The following is a 16208-nucleotide window of genomic DNA, read 5'->3' on the forward strand; positions in this document are numbered from 1 at the left end:
TCGGATGTCTCCGCACTCGACAGTCGAGGATTGCCGATTGGAACGGCAGGGCTATTCATTTTGATGTTTTGGCATAAATACTATCGCAATTATCTATATGTTGGCGCATCCTACGGTTGCCGAATTTATTGTGGATATTTTTTAACTGTTTATCTTCATGGCACCGTGAAAATTGTCTGGCCACTGGAGCTAGCTTTTCACACAATGAAACGATAGACCAGTGTAGGTAAGGGACTATAAGGTTATTTTTAAAGTTCTTACAATGTAAATGCTTCCTTGATTAGCTACATAATCAAAATAACTGTGTAATTCTTTCTTTTTTTTTTTTTTTTTTTTTTTTGCATTATACAATTCATTCCTCCACATCTCTTCGTGTAAAGGCAAGTGCAGTGGAATCGACTCCATCTTGCTCCAACTGACGGCACCAGGTCAGGTGGACTATTTATTTACTCAAACGTCCTTTTATTAGGTATCGGTATGTTTAGATGGTAGATTTGCGATTTGAATTTGTGTATGTAGAAGTGGTCGACTGAGTCCGGAGTCACATTCCGGAGGAGTGCTTCTGAACTGAAGGACCATAGCTAGGGCAAGAGTTGCCTCCACAGCCATAGATCTACGTTTACTACTGTGTAACAAAATCATCACTTTTGGATATGATTAATATACTTGTAGAATGGTCGTAGAGTATTGCATGTAAAATGTTTTAAGTTCAAGAGCTCTAAGTAACTATTATGGCTTGTCTCAGAGGAAAATACTTTTCAAGTCTTTACAAACTATACAACATCTAATTTTACACACACAACCATCCTACTCAACATAAATACAAAACTACCGGTGCATTTAGTTCTAAAGACCTTTTTTTAAGTTTTAGTTTTATACATCATAACCACTAGAATGTTGTAAATTTACATTTTTTTTATTTTTCTCGAAATCAAAAAGAAACAGCGTCTATGCTGTCTTCTTTATTCCAAGCATCTATTTAACAAAAATCCAGCAAAGTGCATCTTCTTCAACTCAACAAAACATATTTTTCTAAAAATTCACACATTCTAAATCGGTACTTTGTACATCAATTCCTTTGCTTACTTCCATTCCAAATAAATCTAAAAAACTTCCCAGCTAATTTTTCAATAATAACATAAATCACTATATTATTAATTGGTGTCAGTAATGTCTTTGATCACGATCCTATTATTCTGCCAATTTCTTAAACACGGAGTCCCCTTGTCGGTGTCCTTGAAAAGTTCTAAGAATTAACATTGTTGAGTGACTGTCCATTTAAAACCATTACACAAAGCTGAATTTTGCTCAAGTTTAGTACTAAGCCTATAAATCTCCATGAGATTGAATCGTATGCTTTTCGGAAATCGGTGAGCATTAAATAACCCTTGTCACAAGCATCTTGTGTTTTACGATAAACTGCACACATATGAATCTTTTCTGGTTATCTTGTATCAAAAAAGCTCCGTGGTCCCCTTGCCATAGTACATAAAGAAAAACGGTAAGAGGCAACCGGGTGCAACAATCTACTTTCTGTGAAAATCTATTTATTGCACAACTACTGTTTTTTCCTTTAAATCTCAAAACGGACACAGATGTCTGTATTTAATGTCCACTGCCGATAGAGGGCGTCAAAGCGCTCGTTTTGTGCCACTGTAAAGTGATTCTTCCAGTCTCCAACCTTGCCTAAATATGAAAAAGATAACAGAAGTGTGCAAGAACAAATAAATAACTAGACTTTTTTGTATGCAAAATGGTATGACTGTTATTCTCCAATTTACAAAGAAGGTCGCATTGTGTCCTTCGATATATACCGGTACAGTAATTGTCTGACAAATGAACCCTATATTACCCCTTCACAGACAAAACTTCTACCTCTACACTTGTCAAACGTGGAAGGGACATGCTAACATGATCTATGTAGTGGTGACGTTGTGAAGCGCGCACGTTTGTGCATCGTCCATGTTGTTCCTTGAGGCAAACTTGGTCCCGATGGATTTTCTTTTCCTTCATATATTCTAGATGGGTTCCAATTACTTTCCACCTGATCCCACACCTGTTCATGCAAGTCTAAACAGAGTCATACTATGCTTCCAAAATGTATTCTGTTTGTTTCTAATGTGTGCATAATGCATTAGGGTAATGAAAATCATTTCTGTGGCACCAGGTTAGGAGCAACTGGAACCCAAACTGAAGAACAAAATGTATTAGGGCCATAATTCAATAAGCCAAAACAAACACCTCAAGCTCAGTATTGCCAAGACGAATCTAATTTGCCAAACCATTCACCTTTTCTGTAAATCCCGGGAGAGCCATCCTTCCAGGGCTGAGACGTGGGAGTGTTATACTGGAGGTTTAAGCCTTTGACGCGTTTGTTCTCACGCATGGATTTAAAGCTGGTGGCTTTGGCTATCCTTTCATACGTTTCTTGGTTCTTGGGAAAACCGATGTGTTCCGCGATACGTTTAATTTGGAGAACTGGGTTCTACAAATTGAAAAGAATATGACCCATAGAATTCAATGATATTTGCACGTCTCAGCTAAAATAACCTTGTGAAAATTACGTATTTAATCTACGTTCTAGATATGACGCCCCTGCATAATAAAAAAATGCACACACTGTTTCCAGTATATGACTTTGCGAGGGCTTTAACTCCATTACATTGTAAAAAGAGTACTCACCTCCACCAAGTCCTCAAAAAACACATTAATGATGTTATGGTTCGTCTTGGAGAGATTGTACCATGGCAGAACATTACTTGGCCAATCGTTGTAGTCTGAAATATCACATGATTCACAACTCTACACAGTCTCGTGAAGTTTGTTTGGCTTAATATCATGTGTGATACGTTTGATCAAATAAATCCGACAAAATCAATCTGCTGGAGAATAATTTGACACTTTAACACGTGACCAAATAAATAGCTGATTAGGTAACAGTTATAAAATGTTCACCTTAAAAATCATACTTTAATTCAGTCTTCACACGACCAGTCGGTGTAAGGCCTGCAGCTGTAGCTTTGTGTGGTGGTCACTTATTCATAAACTCTTTATATTAAGACCCCATTCCCAGAGATTAGATCGATCCAACTAGATCGACCTTACTCCCTGGGGGTTCACGCTAAATAGCTGTCAGCCGAGCGGGTACGAAAGTTAATTACCCCCTTACAGCTTGTAGTAGGTGGGACATTTTCGCGGGATTATCTGACAGTAATCTAGTGAGACTCCCCACGGGGATAGATCGATCTAAAATCAATGGGAATGCGCCCTAAGACTCTTGTAAGTCGTACCTACTGGCTTAAATCGTATGTTCTGGCGAGCCATGACAAACTCAAAGTATCCACTCCAAGTTCCGCTGTAATTAAAATGCTTTAAGCCCTGTGCCATGTGATAATAGGACACTAGGGCGTCCTTTGGATTGCGAATAACATGGATGAATTTGTTTTGCTGAAAGTAGAACTTACACGTAATAGTGCAATGCTACTGGAAGTTAACCAAAATTTTATTTTTATGTTGCTTGATTTAAGGGACCTTTTCGGGCTAGAATCTACAACAAACATCGATAACTCGTCGTTTGGGGTCAGTCCGTTCTTGAAATTTCTAAAATTGGAGGTTATGGCTGTATGCATGTATTATTTATATTCAGTTAGTAAAAAATCATATAGTGCGTGACTGGCGTTTGGGATATTAGTAAAGTGTTTTGAGAGAGAGAGAGAGAGAGAGAGATACCGTCAGGGCTTCCTTTGGATAGAGCCAGTCAGGGAAATGGTTATTCAGGACACGTGGAGACGGGAGGCTCTCAAGAGCTTCATCAGTCATCATCTCTATCATGGATTCTTGCTTTGGTAAGTCGGTCAGTTTGGTCATATCCTTGGTCAACATTGTTGCTATCTCCCACACCAAGTGAGTACCTTGAGTGATTTGTGAGAAACTTTTTACAGTGCTTACTATTTTACAATGGGATTCCATGTGTTACACACACACACACACACACACACACACACACAAAAGAAAAAAATAATAATTCACACGAGAGCCCCGGGCGTTTATAGACCACCAAAACCACAATATTAATTGACGATTTAGTAATATAGCTGATTTGCCACCCAAAACATTAATGGTCTTATCTTTTAGCGTTGTTAATTTGCAGACATGTTTATTTTCTTTTCATACATGGTTATTTTTATCTAATAGGTCTGTTACCATAGTTTAATCATTGTTGCACAGTGACGCATTGCCTCCTTAACATTTAAAAGTAGACATTAGAAAAGACGATAATTCTTATGGATGGCCTTCCTGTCCTTTTTTAAACTCATGAAATTTAGGAAAATAAATTTGTTTATAGGCGATAACGTACACACCCTACGGTATACCCCTTCCCATATCTAGATCGATCTAGCAGGATTTTAGGGGAATATCGCTAAATTGCAGATTAAGCAGCTTAGATGTCTGTCACGCCTACTGAAGCTGCTAAACGATAGTAAATCACCCCTAACAGCTTCAGTAGGCGTGCTGGACACCAGACCCGCTTAAGCTCAATGTAATTTAGCGAGATTCCCCTCGGAGATGGTTCGATCCTGCTAGATTGAAATGGGGTCTTACACACAAAATCCGTCTTCCCCTTCCTGATCCGCGGACTAAATATGGCTGACTCCACTTAAAAGTAAAGCCGCCTAAACCTTAAATGGTCTGACCGCCAGCGTATAAACCTGGCGCAATGCACAAATTGTGACAACTGGGACAGATGTGACGCAGTGCGTGTAAGCATGAATCACTTCAGCGTTTAAGTATCTGATTCAAATTTGTGCTGTACCCAGTACATTCAGCTTTTACAATTTTACATCTTGATCTCCAGTAAGTATGGAGCAGATTAAAACAAAGTAAATACTTACCCGACCTCACGAAAGCCGTAAGAAATATATCGTCTTTGCGGAGAGGGAACTTGCAGAAATTACGCGATATCTCCCCAATGCGGTCATATGGCACTATCCCGTTGATACTCTCTGTGTCCTTGAGGGTAATAATATCTCCATTTCCATCAGGGCATCTCACCACCTTCCCCTCTCTGTAAACGTCTGCAGTATCGGAGGCCACGTTGACAGACTGAACTCGCACTAACAGACTGATCCACAACTGTTATGCCTCGTTCGTTGGATAATATATATCCAAGTTGGTTGACTTGCGTATAAAGTTTTGACGTAACTCCACATAAATCATGGCACAACTAACACATTCGCATCGGTGATTGGAGAGTGTCGATAAAACATGTAAGTCAGTTTATTTCTTATAAGTTTTATTTCAGTTAAGCTCTTATAACGTAAATGATCCCTGGATTAGCTATGTAATCAAAGCAACAGTGATTTTTTTTATTTTATTTTATTTTATTTTATTATTTATTTATTTATTTATTTATTTATTTATTATTATTATTATTATTATTATTATTATTATTATTATTATTATTATAAAATTCATTCCTCCACATCTCTTCATGTTTAGGCAAGTGCAGTGGAATCGACTCCATCTTGCTCCAACTGACGGCACCAGGTCAGGTGGACTATTTATTTACTCAAACGTCCTTTTATTAGGTACCGGTATGTTTAGATGGTAGATTTGCGATTTGAATTTGTGTATGTAGAAGCGGCTGATGGCCGGTCGACTGAGTCCGGAGTCACATTCCGGAGGAGTGCTTCCGAACTGACGGACCATGCCTAGGGCAAGTATTGCCTCCGCAGCCATAGATCTACGTTTACTACTGTGTAAAATAATCACCACTTTTGAATATAATTAATATAATTGCAGACGTTCGTAGATTATTGCAGGTAAAATATTTTTAGTTTCGAGAGCTGTAAGTAACTATTATGGCTTGTCTCATAAGAAAATCCTTTTCAAGTCTTTACAAACTATACAACATCTAATTTTACACACACAACCATCCTACTCAACACAAATACAAAACTACCTGTTTTTTTTTTTTTTTTTTTTTTTTTTTTTTTTTTTTTTTTTTTTTTTTTTTACTTCTAGTTTTGAGTTTTCTACATCATAACCACTAGAATGTTGTAAATTGACATTTTCTATTTTTCTCAGAATCAAAAAGAAACTTCTATGCTGTCATTCTTGTTCAACATCCCAAAATCCCACAATGCAGTTTTTTCTTTTGCATTCTCTTCAACTTGCATATTTTTCTGAAAGCCCACACATTCTAAATCGTCACTTTGTACATCAATTCTTTAGCTTACTTCCATTCCAAATAAATCTAAATAAACTTCCCAGCTAATTTTTTAATAAAAAAATAAATTGCCATATTATTAATTGGTGTCAGCAAGGAATTATAAGTATATGAATCCGTTATGGTTATTTTGTATCAAAAAAGCTCCGTAGCCCCTTTGCCATAGCACACGAAGAAAAACGGTAAGAGACAACCCGGTGCAAAAAAACATTTTGTAAGAAAATCCCCTGTTTTATATAATATGGGTAAAGTACGCAACGTACTCGTATCTGTGCACCATTTGTTGCACAACTACTGTTTTTTTCCTTCAAATCTCAAAACGGACGTAGATGTCTGTATTTAGTGTCCACTGCCGATAGAGGGTGTCAAATCTCTCGTTTTGTGCCACTGTAAAGTGATTCTTCCAGTCTCCAACCTTGCCTAAACATGAAAAAGACATATTAACAGAAGTGTGCAAGAATAAATAAATAAATAAATAACTACACTTTTTGTAATCAGAATGGTTTGACTGTTATTCTCCAATTTACAAAGAAGGTCGCATTGTGTCCTTCGATATATACAGTAATTATCTGACAAGTAGACTCTATATTCCCCACTCACAGACATTACTTCTATTTCTACACTTGTCAAACGTGGAAGGGGCATGTTAATATGAACTATGTAGTTGTGACGTTGTGAAGCGCGCTCGTTTGTGCATCGTCCATCTTGTTCCTTGGTCCCGATGGATTTTCTTTTCCTTCATATATTCTAGATGGGTACCAATTACTTTTCACCTGATCCCACACCTGTTCATGCAAGTCTAAACAGAGTCAAACTATGCTTCCGAAATGTATTCTGTTTGTTTATAATGTGTGCATAATGCATTAGGGTAATGAAAACCTTTTCTGTGGCACCAGGTTAGGATCAATTGGAACACAAACTGAATACCAAAATGTATCAGGGACACGATTCAATAGGCCGAAAGAAACATATCAAGCTCAGTTATTGCAAGACGAAACTGATAAGCCAAACCATTCACCTTTTCTGTAGATCCCGGGAGAGCCATCCTTCCAGGGCTGAGACGTGGGAGTGTTGTACTGGCGATTTAAGCCTTTGACGCGTTTGTTCTGGCGCACTGCTTTAAAGCTGGTGACTTTGGCTATCTGTTCGTACGTGTCTTGGTCTTTGGGAAAACCAATATGTTCCGCGATACGCTTAATTTGGGGAACTGGGTTCTACAAATTAGATAGAATGTCTCATAAATCTTTTTTATGGAATTTCCCATAAAATTATACATAGTGCTGATGCACACTACATTTAGATTCTACCAGTAGGTATGATATATTTACATTCACCAAATACCCAGTGGTTATATTGTATATTTTAGTCTCCGGTAGATTAATTTTTCTGGGTTTATAACGTTATTTTTATCATACTGTATAAAAATGTTCACCTCCACCAAGTCCTCAAAAAACACATTCATTATGTTATGGTTCGTCTTGGATAGATTATACCATGGCAGGACATTACTTGGCCAATCATTAAAGTCTGAAAAATCACGTGATTACTGTAATTTTTAATAGAGAGACCTGGGCTAGTTGGACCCCGGGGTAAGTTGCCCCCCCCCCCCCCCCCCTTTAAGATGCTAAATTATTTCATTTGGACTCACTGCCGACTCTTTCTTAGCACTGTTGGATACGGTCACTTTACAAAATGATGTGATCAATTCTTTTACTCCATAGTTACTTTGTCATAAATTAAGGGGGGTCCAACTTACCCCGGGGTCCAACTAGCCCCGGTCTCCCCTATTCTTTACACAGATCTCATGAAATAAGTCATGTAACAGTCATGAACAGTTAACCATTTAAATCTTCACCTTTTAAAATCACCTTACAATTTATGCAACATCTTAAACATTTAACCTTCTTATTTAAATCGTACATGTACCTATTGGTTTTAATCCTGCGTTCTGGCGAGCCATGACGAACTCAAAGTATCCACTCCAAGTTCCGCTGTAATTAAAATGCTTTAAGCCCTGTGCCATGTGATAATAAGACACTAAGGCGTCCTTCGGATTGCGAATAACATGGATAAATTTGTTTTTCTGAAAATAGAACTTGAAAGTGCAATGCTACTGGACGCTCACCATAATTTTGTTTCGATGTTGTTTTACGTTACGGAGCCCTTTTTTTAATTAGAAAGGAAAACAAGCATCGAAACTCGTCGTTTGGGTTCAATCTGTTATTGAAATGGAGATTATGGCTGTGTGCACGTACCATTTATTCTCAGTGGGTAAAATTTCGTATAGTTCGTCAGTGGCATATGGGATATTAATAATAATAATAATAATAAGTTTATTGAGCACTAAATGATATGAGGATACATTTGCATGGCTTTCAAAATGAAATAGAGAGAAAGACGAGGCGATACCGTCAGGGCTTCCTTTGGATAGAGCCAGTTAGGGAAATGGTTATTCAAGACACGTGGAGACGGGAGGCTCTCAAGAGCTTCATCAGTCATCAGTTCTATCATGGATTCTTGCTTTGGTAAGTCGGTCAGTTCGGTCATATCCTTGGTCAACATTGTTGTTATCTCCCACACCACGTGAGTACCTTTGAGTGAGATTTCTAAATTAGCATCTTGTTACCTCAACCTTGGACGAATATAACGTTTTGTTTTGTTTTGTTATATTTCTTCAAGTCTCTATCGGTAGTTACCCTGGCCGTGACATCAGTACCGATTTTAACTTTCTGATAACCTTCCTCTGTACACTTAAAAGTAGTCTATTTACGATGTAGTTGCAAGCGACACCCGACCTTACCGTGGACAATATGAACGGAAAAAACATATGTTTTAATAGTCATACTTGTGAATTTGAAACAAAAAAATGACATATTTGTGAAAATAAAATTGCAACCCGGAACCATAAACTGACCAATTAAGACATCTCTAAAGGGCACCATATTTTACGTGCACTTGGATATATTCCTAATTGCTCGCCCTTTCATCAAATCCGTTGTGGCACGACTGGTAGTCCACTTGGTGCAGTACAATGTAATTCATTCGCCCTTCCGAGACCATTTTTTTTTTTTTTTTTTTTTTTTTTTTTTGTTCTAGGCAAATGGAACACCGGAATTCTATTCCTAGGACAACCATTCCTGCCACACTGCCACGAAGCCTTATCTTCAAAAAGTATGAAGCAGAGAAAACCGAGTCAAGCACTTACCCGACCTCACAAAAGCCGTAATAAAAATATCATCTTTGCGGAGAGGGAACTTGCAGAAATTGCACGATATCTCCCCAATGCGGTCATATGGCACAATCCCGTTGATACTCTCTGTGTCCTTGAGGGTAATAATGTCTCCATTTCCATCAGGGCATCTCAGCACCTTCCCCTCTCTGTACACGTCTGCAGTATCGGCGTCCATGTTGACTGATAGACTGGCAAGATAAAATGGGAATTATTCTAGACAACTCAAATGTCGCAACTTCGCATAAAATCCAACGATATTTCGCCGGATTTGGAAGAGAAATTGGGGTCAGAACTAGTGTCAGACTAGCGAGTGCTGACAGGATTTATACACGGATATTTTTATTATTTCATTATTGTCGTATTCAACCTTATACAGACCTGCCGGAAAGTCCCCTTACTTACTCTGCGGGTAGCTGCGGGTTGTTCATACGGCCTGGCGCGGTAACCATGGAAATAACATTGTCATCCATGCGCTGTTTGGTTTCTGTTAACAATAGTATCATGCCATGCCACGTCGGGTAATTATCGTGTCTTACTTTCTGCTAGCAAAAGAGCCTAACCCTAGCTCGCTGAAATAAAGATCGTCCAAGCGTTAATTGACCTAGACTTGTGAATATTCTTTTGTCTGTAGCTACTTATATTTGTCTGATCTTACCATCCAATATTTCATCTGCTTGCAGTCAGACTTCATCAGGGAATGAGGTTGTGACAGGTATGACAACCTGTCATCCCCTTCGGTGTGCTATTTGGTCAGATCCCCCCTTGCCTGCCCCTCCCTTAGAAGTGGTACATGTAGGTACAGGTTGGGTAGCTCAGTCCCATCATTCCGATTCAACTTAGCCCCATGTAAGCGGACATACTATAAACAAGATTGAACTTTATTTTTATAGTAGATCCTTATATTTCTATTTGCTTTGTTCATGGATGGAATGTATTTTTATTTTTCAAAAAGACTTGTCAGTTGTTTGAGTAATAAACATTTTGTAGGCCGCATCTTTAATATAATTCAGTCTATATTTGCATACAGGATCTCTCCAATCTACACCCGTAACATTTCTGTCCTTTTGAATTTGTTCATCAACAGTAAACAATCTTCCCATTAACTGCACACTAAAGTTGCCTGGGGAATTGGCCCGTTGTCGAATATCAAAAATTTCTTTATTTGGCAAGGCGAGGGGTGGCCGGCCGAAAGATTGTCTCCTTGATTCTTCAGCACACTAAGCAGGAAAAATTATAATTAAACACGCGTAAAATATTATTAAAGAAATTAGCCTAAATTTTGATACAAATGTTTCTCTGTCGTTGATATGAACTCTTCACCTATATAAAAATAGTTAATGTTTACGATCTAAACTCCAATCTTAACCAAAAGCCTCCTTCATACTTAAAACTATCAAAGAAAATTAATTTAAAAAGCTGGATTACAATCTCTCGGGTTTACTTCACTGTTTGGCACGTGTCATCTCACATTATAAACAAACAGTTCAGGTTAGCTTTATTCTTGCCGGGTAAACACAGTGATTAAGCCCTGACTATTACATAATCACTACTGTGTGACACGCCTCGTCTAAAATAAATGTTAACTTTGCGAAATCTCCCCTAGGCGGTCAAATGGCAATATCCCGGTAACACTCTCTGTGTCCTTGAGGGTAATAATGTCTCCATTTCCATCAGGGCATCTCACCACCTTCCCCTCTCTGTACACGTCTGCAGTATCGGCGTCCATGTTGACAGACAGACTGAACTCGCACTAGTACAGTTAACAGACTAAACCACAGCCGTTCTGCGTTGATCGTTGGTGGACTTCTCGTATAAAGAGATGACGTACCTCCACATTGACATAAATCATTGCACAACCAGCACATTCGTACTCGGTGATGGGAGATTGTCGATAAAACATGTAAGTTTATTTTTAAAGTTCTTATTTATAATGTAAATGCTTCCTTGATTAGATATATAATCAAAATAACTGTGTAATTCTTTCTTTTTTTTTCTTCGTGTTAAGGCAAGTGCAGTGGAATTGACTACATCTTGCTCCAATTGCAACTGACGGCAACAGGTCGGGTGGACTATATATCTACTCACACGTCCTTTTATGAAGAACCGGTATGTTTAGATGGTAGATTCGCGATTTGAATTTGTGTATGTAGAAGCGGCTGATGGCCGGTCGACTGAGTCCGGAGTCACATTCCGGAGGAGTACTTCTGAACTGAAGGACCATAGCCAGGGCAAGTATTGCCTCCACAGCCATAAATCTACGTTTACTACTGTGTAACAAAATCATCACTTTTGAATATATTGATTATATTCAAAAGTGATGATTTTGTTACACAGCCATAAATCTACGTTTACTACTGTGTAACAAAATCATCACTTTTGAATATAATCAATATATAAATGTAGACGGTCGTAGATTATTGTAGGTAAACATTTTTAGTTCAAGAGCTCTAAGTAACTATTATGGCTTGTCTCATAAGAAAATCCTTTTCAAGTCTTTACAAATTATACAACATGTAATTTTACACACACAACCATCCTACTCATCACAAATACAAAACTTCTATGCTGTCGTTCTTGTTCAACATCCCAAAATCCCACAATGCAATTTTTTTCTTTTCGTTTTTCCACACGACTATCAAGCAAAGTGCATTCTCTTCAACTTGCATATTTTTCTAAAAATCCACACATTCTAAATCGGTACTTTGTACATCAATTCCTTAGCTTACTTTCATTCCAAATAAATCTAAAATAAACTTCCCAGCTAATTTTTTAATAATAAAATAAATCACCATATTATTAATTGGCGTCAGTTATGTCTTTGATCACGATCCTATTATTCTGCCAATTCCTTAAACGCGGAATCCCTGTCGGTGTCCTTGAAAAGTTCTAAGAATTAAGAGTGTTGAATGAATGTCCATTTAAAACCATTATTCAAAGCTAGATTTTGTTCAAGTTTAGTACTACGCCTATAAATCTCCATGAGATCGAATCGTATGCTTTTCGGAAATCGGTGAGCATAAAATAAACCTTTGTCACCGTTTTCTTCTGAATAGTCCATTAAATCGTACAAGCATCTTGTGTTTATACCGATAAACTGCCCATATATGAATCCGTTATGGTTATTTTGTATCAAAAAGCTCCGTAGCCCCTTTGCCATAGCACACGAAGAAACGGTAAGACGCAACCCGGTGCAACAAACCACTTTGTAAGAAAATCCCCTGTTTTATATGTTATGGGTAAGGTACGCAACGTACTCTATCTGTGCACCATTTATTGCACAACTACTGTTTTTTTTCCTTCAAATCTCAAAACGGACGCAGATGTCTGTATTTAGTGTCCACTGCCGATAGAGGGCGTCAAAGCGCTCGTTTTGTGCCACTGTAAAGTGATTCTTCCAGTCTCCAACCTTGCCTAATAATGAAAAATATAACAGAAGCGTGTAAGAATAAATAAATAAATAAATAAATAAATAAATAAATAAATAAATAAATACCCTTTTTTGTAATCAAAATGGTATGACTGTTTTTCTCCAATTTACAAAGAAGGTCGCATTGTGTTCTTCGATATATACCGGTACAGTATTTATCTGACAAGTAAACCCTGTATTACCCCTTTACAGACATTACTTTTATCTCTACACTTGTCAAACGTGGAAGGGGCATGTTAATATGATCTATGTAGTGGTGACGTTGTGAAGTGCGCACGTTTGTGCATCGTCCATCTTGTTCCTTGAGGCAAACTTGGTCCCGATTGATTTTCTTTTCCTTCATATATTCTAGATGGGTACCAATTACTTTGCACCTGATCCCACACCTGTTCATGCAAGTCTAAACAGAGTCATACTATGCTTCCAAAATGTATTCTGTTTGTTTCTAGTGTGCATAATGCATTAAGACTAATGAAAATCATTTCTGTGGCCCCAGGTTAAGAGCAACTGGAACCCAAACTGAAGAACAAAATATATTAGGGCCATAATTCAATAAGCCAAAACAAAAACCTCAAGCTCAGTTGTACCAAGACGAATCTAATAATCCAAATCACTTATACCTTTTCTGTAAATCCCGGGAGAGCCATCCTTCCAGGGCTGAGACGTGGGAGTGTTGTACTGGAGGTTTAAGCCTTTGACGCGTTTGTTCTGGCGCACTGCTTTAAAGCTGGTGGCTTTGGCTATCTGTTCATACGTGTCTTGGTCTTTGGGAAAACCAATATGTTCCGCTATACGTTTAATTTGGGGAATTGGTTTCTACAAATAAGATACATGTAGAATGTCTCATAAATCTTTTATTTATGGAATTTCCCATAAAATTATACATAGTGCTGATGCACACTACGTATATAATAAGCTTTGCTGAAATTCCGTATTTCATTCTAGATTCTTCTAACAGGTAGGATATCTTTACCGTCACCAAATATCCAGTGACAATTTTTTTTATATTATATATTTTAGTCTCCGGTAAATTATTTTTTCTGGGTTTATAACGTTATTGTTATTATACTGTAAAAAGAATGTTCACCTCCACCAAGTCCTCAAAAAACACATTCATTATGTTTTGGTTTGTCTTGGAGAGATTGTACCATGGCAGAACATTACTTGGCCAATCATTGTAGTCTGAAATATCACGAGATTACTGTTTATTCATTACATTCTTTACTAAGATATCATGAAGTAAGTCATTTAACAGTTATGAACAGTAAAATCACTTAAATATTTAAATATTTTAAATCACCTTAGAATTAAAATAGTCTTCAATTGACCAGTGGATAACATCTTAAACATTTAACCTTCTTATTTAAGTCGTACCTATTGGTTTTAATCCTGCGTTCTGGCGAGCCATGACGAACTCAAAGTATCCACTCCAAGTTCCGCTGTAATTAAAATTCTTTAAGCCCTGTGCCATGTGATAATAAGACACTAGGGCGTCCTTCGGATTGCGAATAACATGGATGAATTTGTTTTTCTGAAAGTAGAACTTAAAGTGCAATGCTTCTGGAAGCTCACCATAATTGTTGCTTGATGCTACGGAGCCTTTTTTTAATTAGAAAGTAAAACAAGCATCGAAACTCGTCGTTTGGGTTCAATCTGTTATTGATATGGCTGAATGCACGTACCATTTATTCTCAGTGGGTAAAATTTTGTTTAGTACGCGAGTGGCTTATGGGATTTTAATAAAGGCATTTAACATGAAATAAAGAGAAAGACGAGGCGATACCGTCAGGGCTTCCATTGGGTAGAGCCAGTTAGGGAAATGGTTATTCAGGACACGTGGAGACGGGAGGCTCTCAAGAGCTTCATCAGTCATCATCTCTATCATGGATTCTTGCTTTGGTAAGTCGGTCAGTTCGGTCATGTTCTTGGTCAACATTGTTGTTATCTCCCACACCACGTGAGTACCTTTGAGTGAGATTTCTAAATTAGCATCTTGTTACCTCAACCTTGGACGAATATAACGTTTTATTTGCTCAAGTCTCTATCGGTAGTTACCCATGATCTGACCGTGACATCAGTACTGTCTTTTAACTTTCTGATAACCTACCTCTGTACACTTAAAAGTAGGCTATTTACGATAAAGTTGCAAGCGACACCCGACCATACCGTGGACAATGTGAACCAAAAAAACATATGTTTTAATAGTCATACTTGTGAATTTGAAACAAAAAAATTAAATACTTGTGAAAATCAAATTGCAATACCACAAGTTCAACCCAGAAGCATAAACTGACCAATTAAGACATCAGTAAAGTGCACCCGTTTTTACGTGCACTTGGATATATTCTTAATTGCTCGCCTTTTCATCAAATCCGTTGTGACAGGAATGGTAGTCCACTTGGCGCAGTACAATGTACTTCCTTCGCCCTTCCTGGCCTGATTTTCTTTCGGTTCTAGGCAAATGTGACACCGGAGTTCTATTCTTATGACAACCATTCCTGCCACACCGCCATAAAACCTTATCTTGAAAACATATGAAGCAGAGAAAACCGAGTCAAGCACTTACCCGACCTCACAAAAGCCGTAAGAAATATATCTTCTTTGCGGAGCGGGAACTTGCAGAAATTGCGCGATATCTCCCCAATGCGGTCAAATGGCACTATCCCGTTGATACTCTCTGTGTCCTTGAGGGTAATAATATCTCCATTTCCATCAGGGCATCTCACCACCTTTCCCTCTCTGTACACGTCTGCAGTATCGGCGTCCATGTTGACTTACAGACTGGCAAGATAAAATGGGAATGATTCGAGACAGCTCAAATGTCACAACTTTGCATAAAATCCAGCGATATTTTGCGGGATTTGGGAGAGAAATTGGGATCAGAACTAGTGTCAGACTAGCGAGTGCGGTGCCAGAACGAATAATCGCTGACAGAATTTATCCACGGATATTTTTATGATTTTTCTCTTAAACTATGTCGTATTCAACCTCATAAAAGGATTTGCCTACTAGAGTATCAGATTTGTGAGCACAAATGCCCAGGGTCGGTAAAAAAATTCCATGTTATTTCTATGTCTAAGATATCAGTTTAACCGGCATAGAAAATTTTACGGCCTAAGTAACAGCGCATAACTCCGTTACACGCCTTTTTGGGGAAAACGTGCACAATTTACAATGTGATGGTAATGCGTGTTTTTGATTTGTGCGCTAAATTTAAATTAAAGCGGGTGAGTTGTAAGGTACATGTATATGCTTATATGGAGATTCGAAAATGAAGTAGCTGACACACATTGGAACTGATTTTCTGGCTTGGGTACAGT

General features: G+C 38.0%; 3 protein-coding genes across 3 annotated transcripts; all 3 read right to left on the bottom strand.

The window, feature by feature from the left end:
• Positions 1-963: 963 nt before the first annotated feature.
• Positions 964-5196, bottom strand: LOC147762925 (sulfotransferase 1C4-like). The gene is made up of 6 exons (XM_087009897.1): positions 4893-5196; positions 3730-3911; positions 3291-3447; positions 2683-2777; positions 2290-2485; positions 964-1686 (listed from the first exon to the last, which is right to left on the bottom strand). Exons 2-6 carry the CDS (start codon positions 3880-3882, stop codon positions 1574-1576), a joined length of 714 nt encoding a protein of 237 aa, XP_086866023.1. The 5' UTR covers positions 3883-3911; positions 4893-5196; the 3' UTR covers positions 964-1573.
• A 774-nt stretch (positions 5197-5970) lies between these two features.
• On the bottom strand, positions 5971-9636 carry LOC112041992 (sulfotransferase 1C4-like). The gene is made up of 6 exons (XM_087009900.1): positions 9435-9636; positions 8639-8820; positions 8156-8312; positions 7662-7756; positions 7248-7443; positions 5971-6649 (listed from the first exon to the last, which is right to left on the bottom strand). Exons 1-6 carry the CDS (start codon positions 9634-9636, stop codon positions 6537-6539), a joined length of 945 nt encoding a protein of 314 aa, XP_086866026.1. The 3' UTR covers positions 5971-6536.
• A 1913-nt stretch (positions 9637-11549) lies between these two features.
• Positions 11550-15809, bottom strand: LOC106178493 (sulfotransferase 1C2). Its single transcript, XM_087009901.1, has 6 exons — positions 15455-15809; positions 14672-14853; positions 14263-14419; positions 13976-14070; positions 13509-13704; positions 11550-12872 (listed from the first exon to the last, which is right to left on the bottom strand). The coding sequence occupies exons 1-6, from the start codon at positions 15654-15656 to the stop codon at positions 12760-12762; spliced, it is 945 nt and encodes a 314-aa protein (XP_086866027.1). The 5' UTR covers positions 15657-15809; the 3' UTR covers positions 11550-12759.
• Between the last annotated feature and the right edge of the window lie 399 nt (positions 15810-16208).

The sequence above is a fragment of the Lingula anatina genome, chromosome 3 (assembly GCF_051362555.1).
Source record: "Lingula anatina isolate TDL-2025a chromosome 3, LinAna3.0, whole genome shotgun sequence".
Taxonomy (NCBI): domain Eukaryota; kingdom Metazoa; phylum Brachiopoda; class Lingulata; order Lingulida; family Lingulidae; genus Lingula; species Lingula anatina.

Coding starts and splice junctions, on each gene's coding strand:
- LOC147762925 (XM_087009897.1), bottom strand. CDS start 3,882: ATGTTGACCAAGGATATGACCAAACTGACCGACTTACCAAAGCAAGAA. Junction 3,448..3,729: donor ATCCAAAGGAAGCCCTGACG/GTATCTCTCTCT, acceptor TTCTACTTTCAG/CAAAACAAATTCATCCATGT. Junction 1,687..2,289: donor TCCCGGGATTTACAGAAAAG/GTGAATGGTTTG, acceptor TTTCATATTTAG/GCAAGGTTGGAGACTGGAAG.
- LOC112041992 (XM_087009900.1), bottom strand. CDS start 9,636: ATGGACGCCGATACTGCAGACGTGTACAGAGAGGGGAAGGTGCTGAGA. Junction 7,444..7,661: donor TTTTTGAGGACTTGGTGGAG/GTGAACATTTTT, acceptor TCTAATTTGTAG/AACCCAGTTCCCCAAATTAA. Junction 6,650..7,247: donor TCCCGGGATCTACAGAAAAG/GTGAATGGTTTG, acceptor TTTCATGTTTAG/GCAAGGTTGGAGACTGGAAG.
- LOC106178493 (XM_087009901.1), bottom strand. CDS start 15,656: ATGGACGCCGATACTGCAGACGTGTACAGAGAGGGAAAGGTGGTGAGA. Junction 14,854..15,454: donor TACGGCTTTTGTGAGGTCGG/GTAAGTGCTTGA, acceptor TCTCACTCAAAG/GTACTCACGTGGTGTGGGAG. Junction 13,705..13,975: donor TTTTTGAGGACTTGGTGGAG/GTGAACATTCTT, acceptor TCTTATTTGTAG/AAACCAATTCCCCAAATTAA.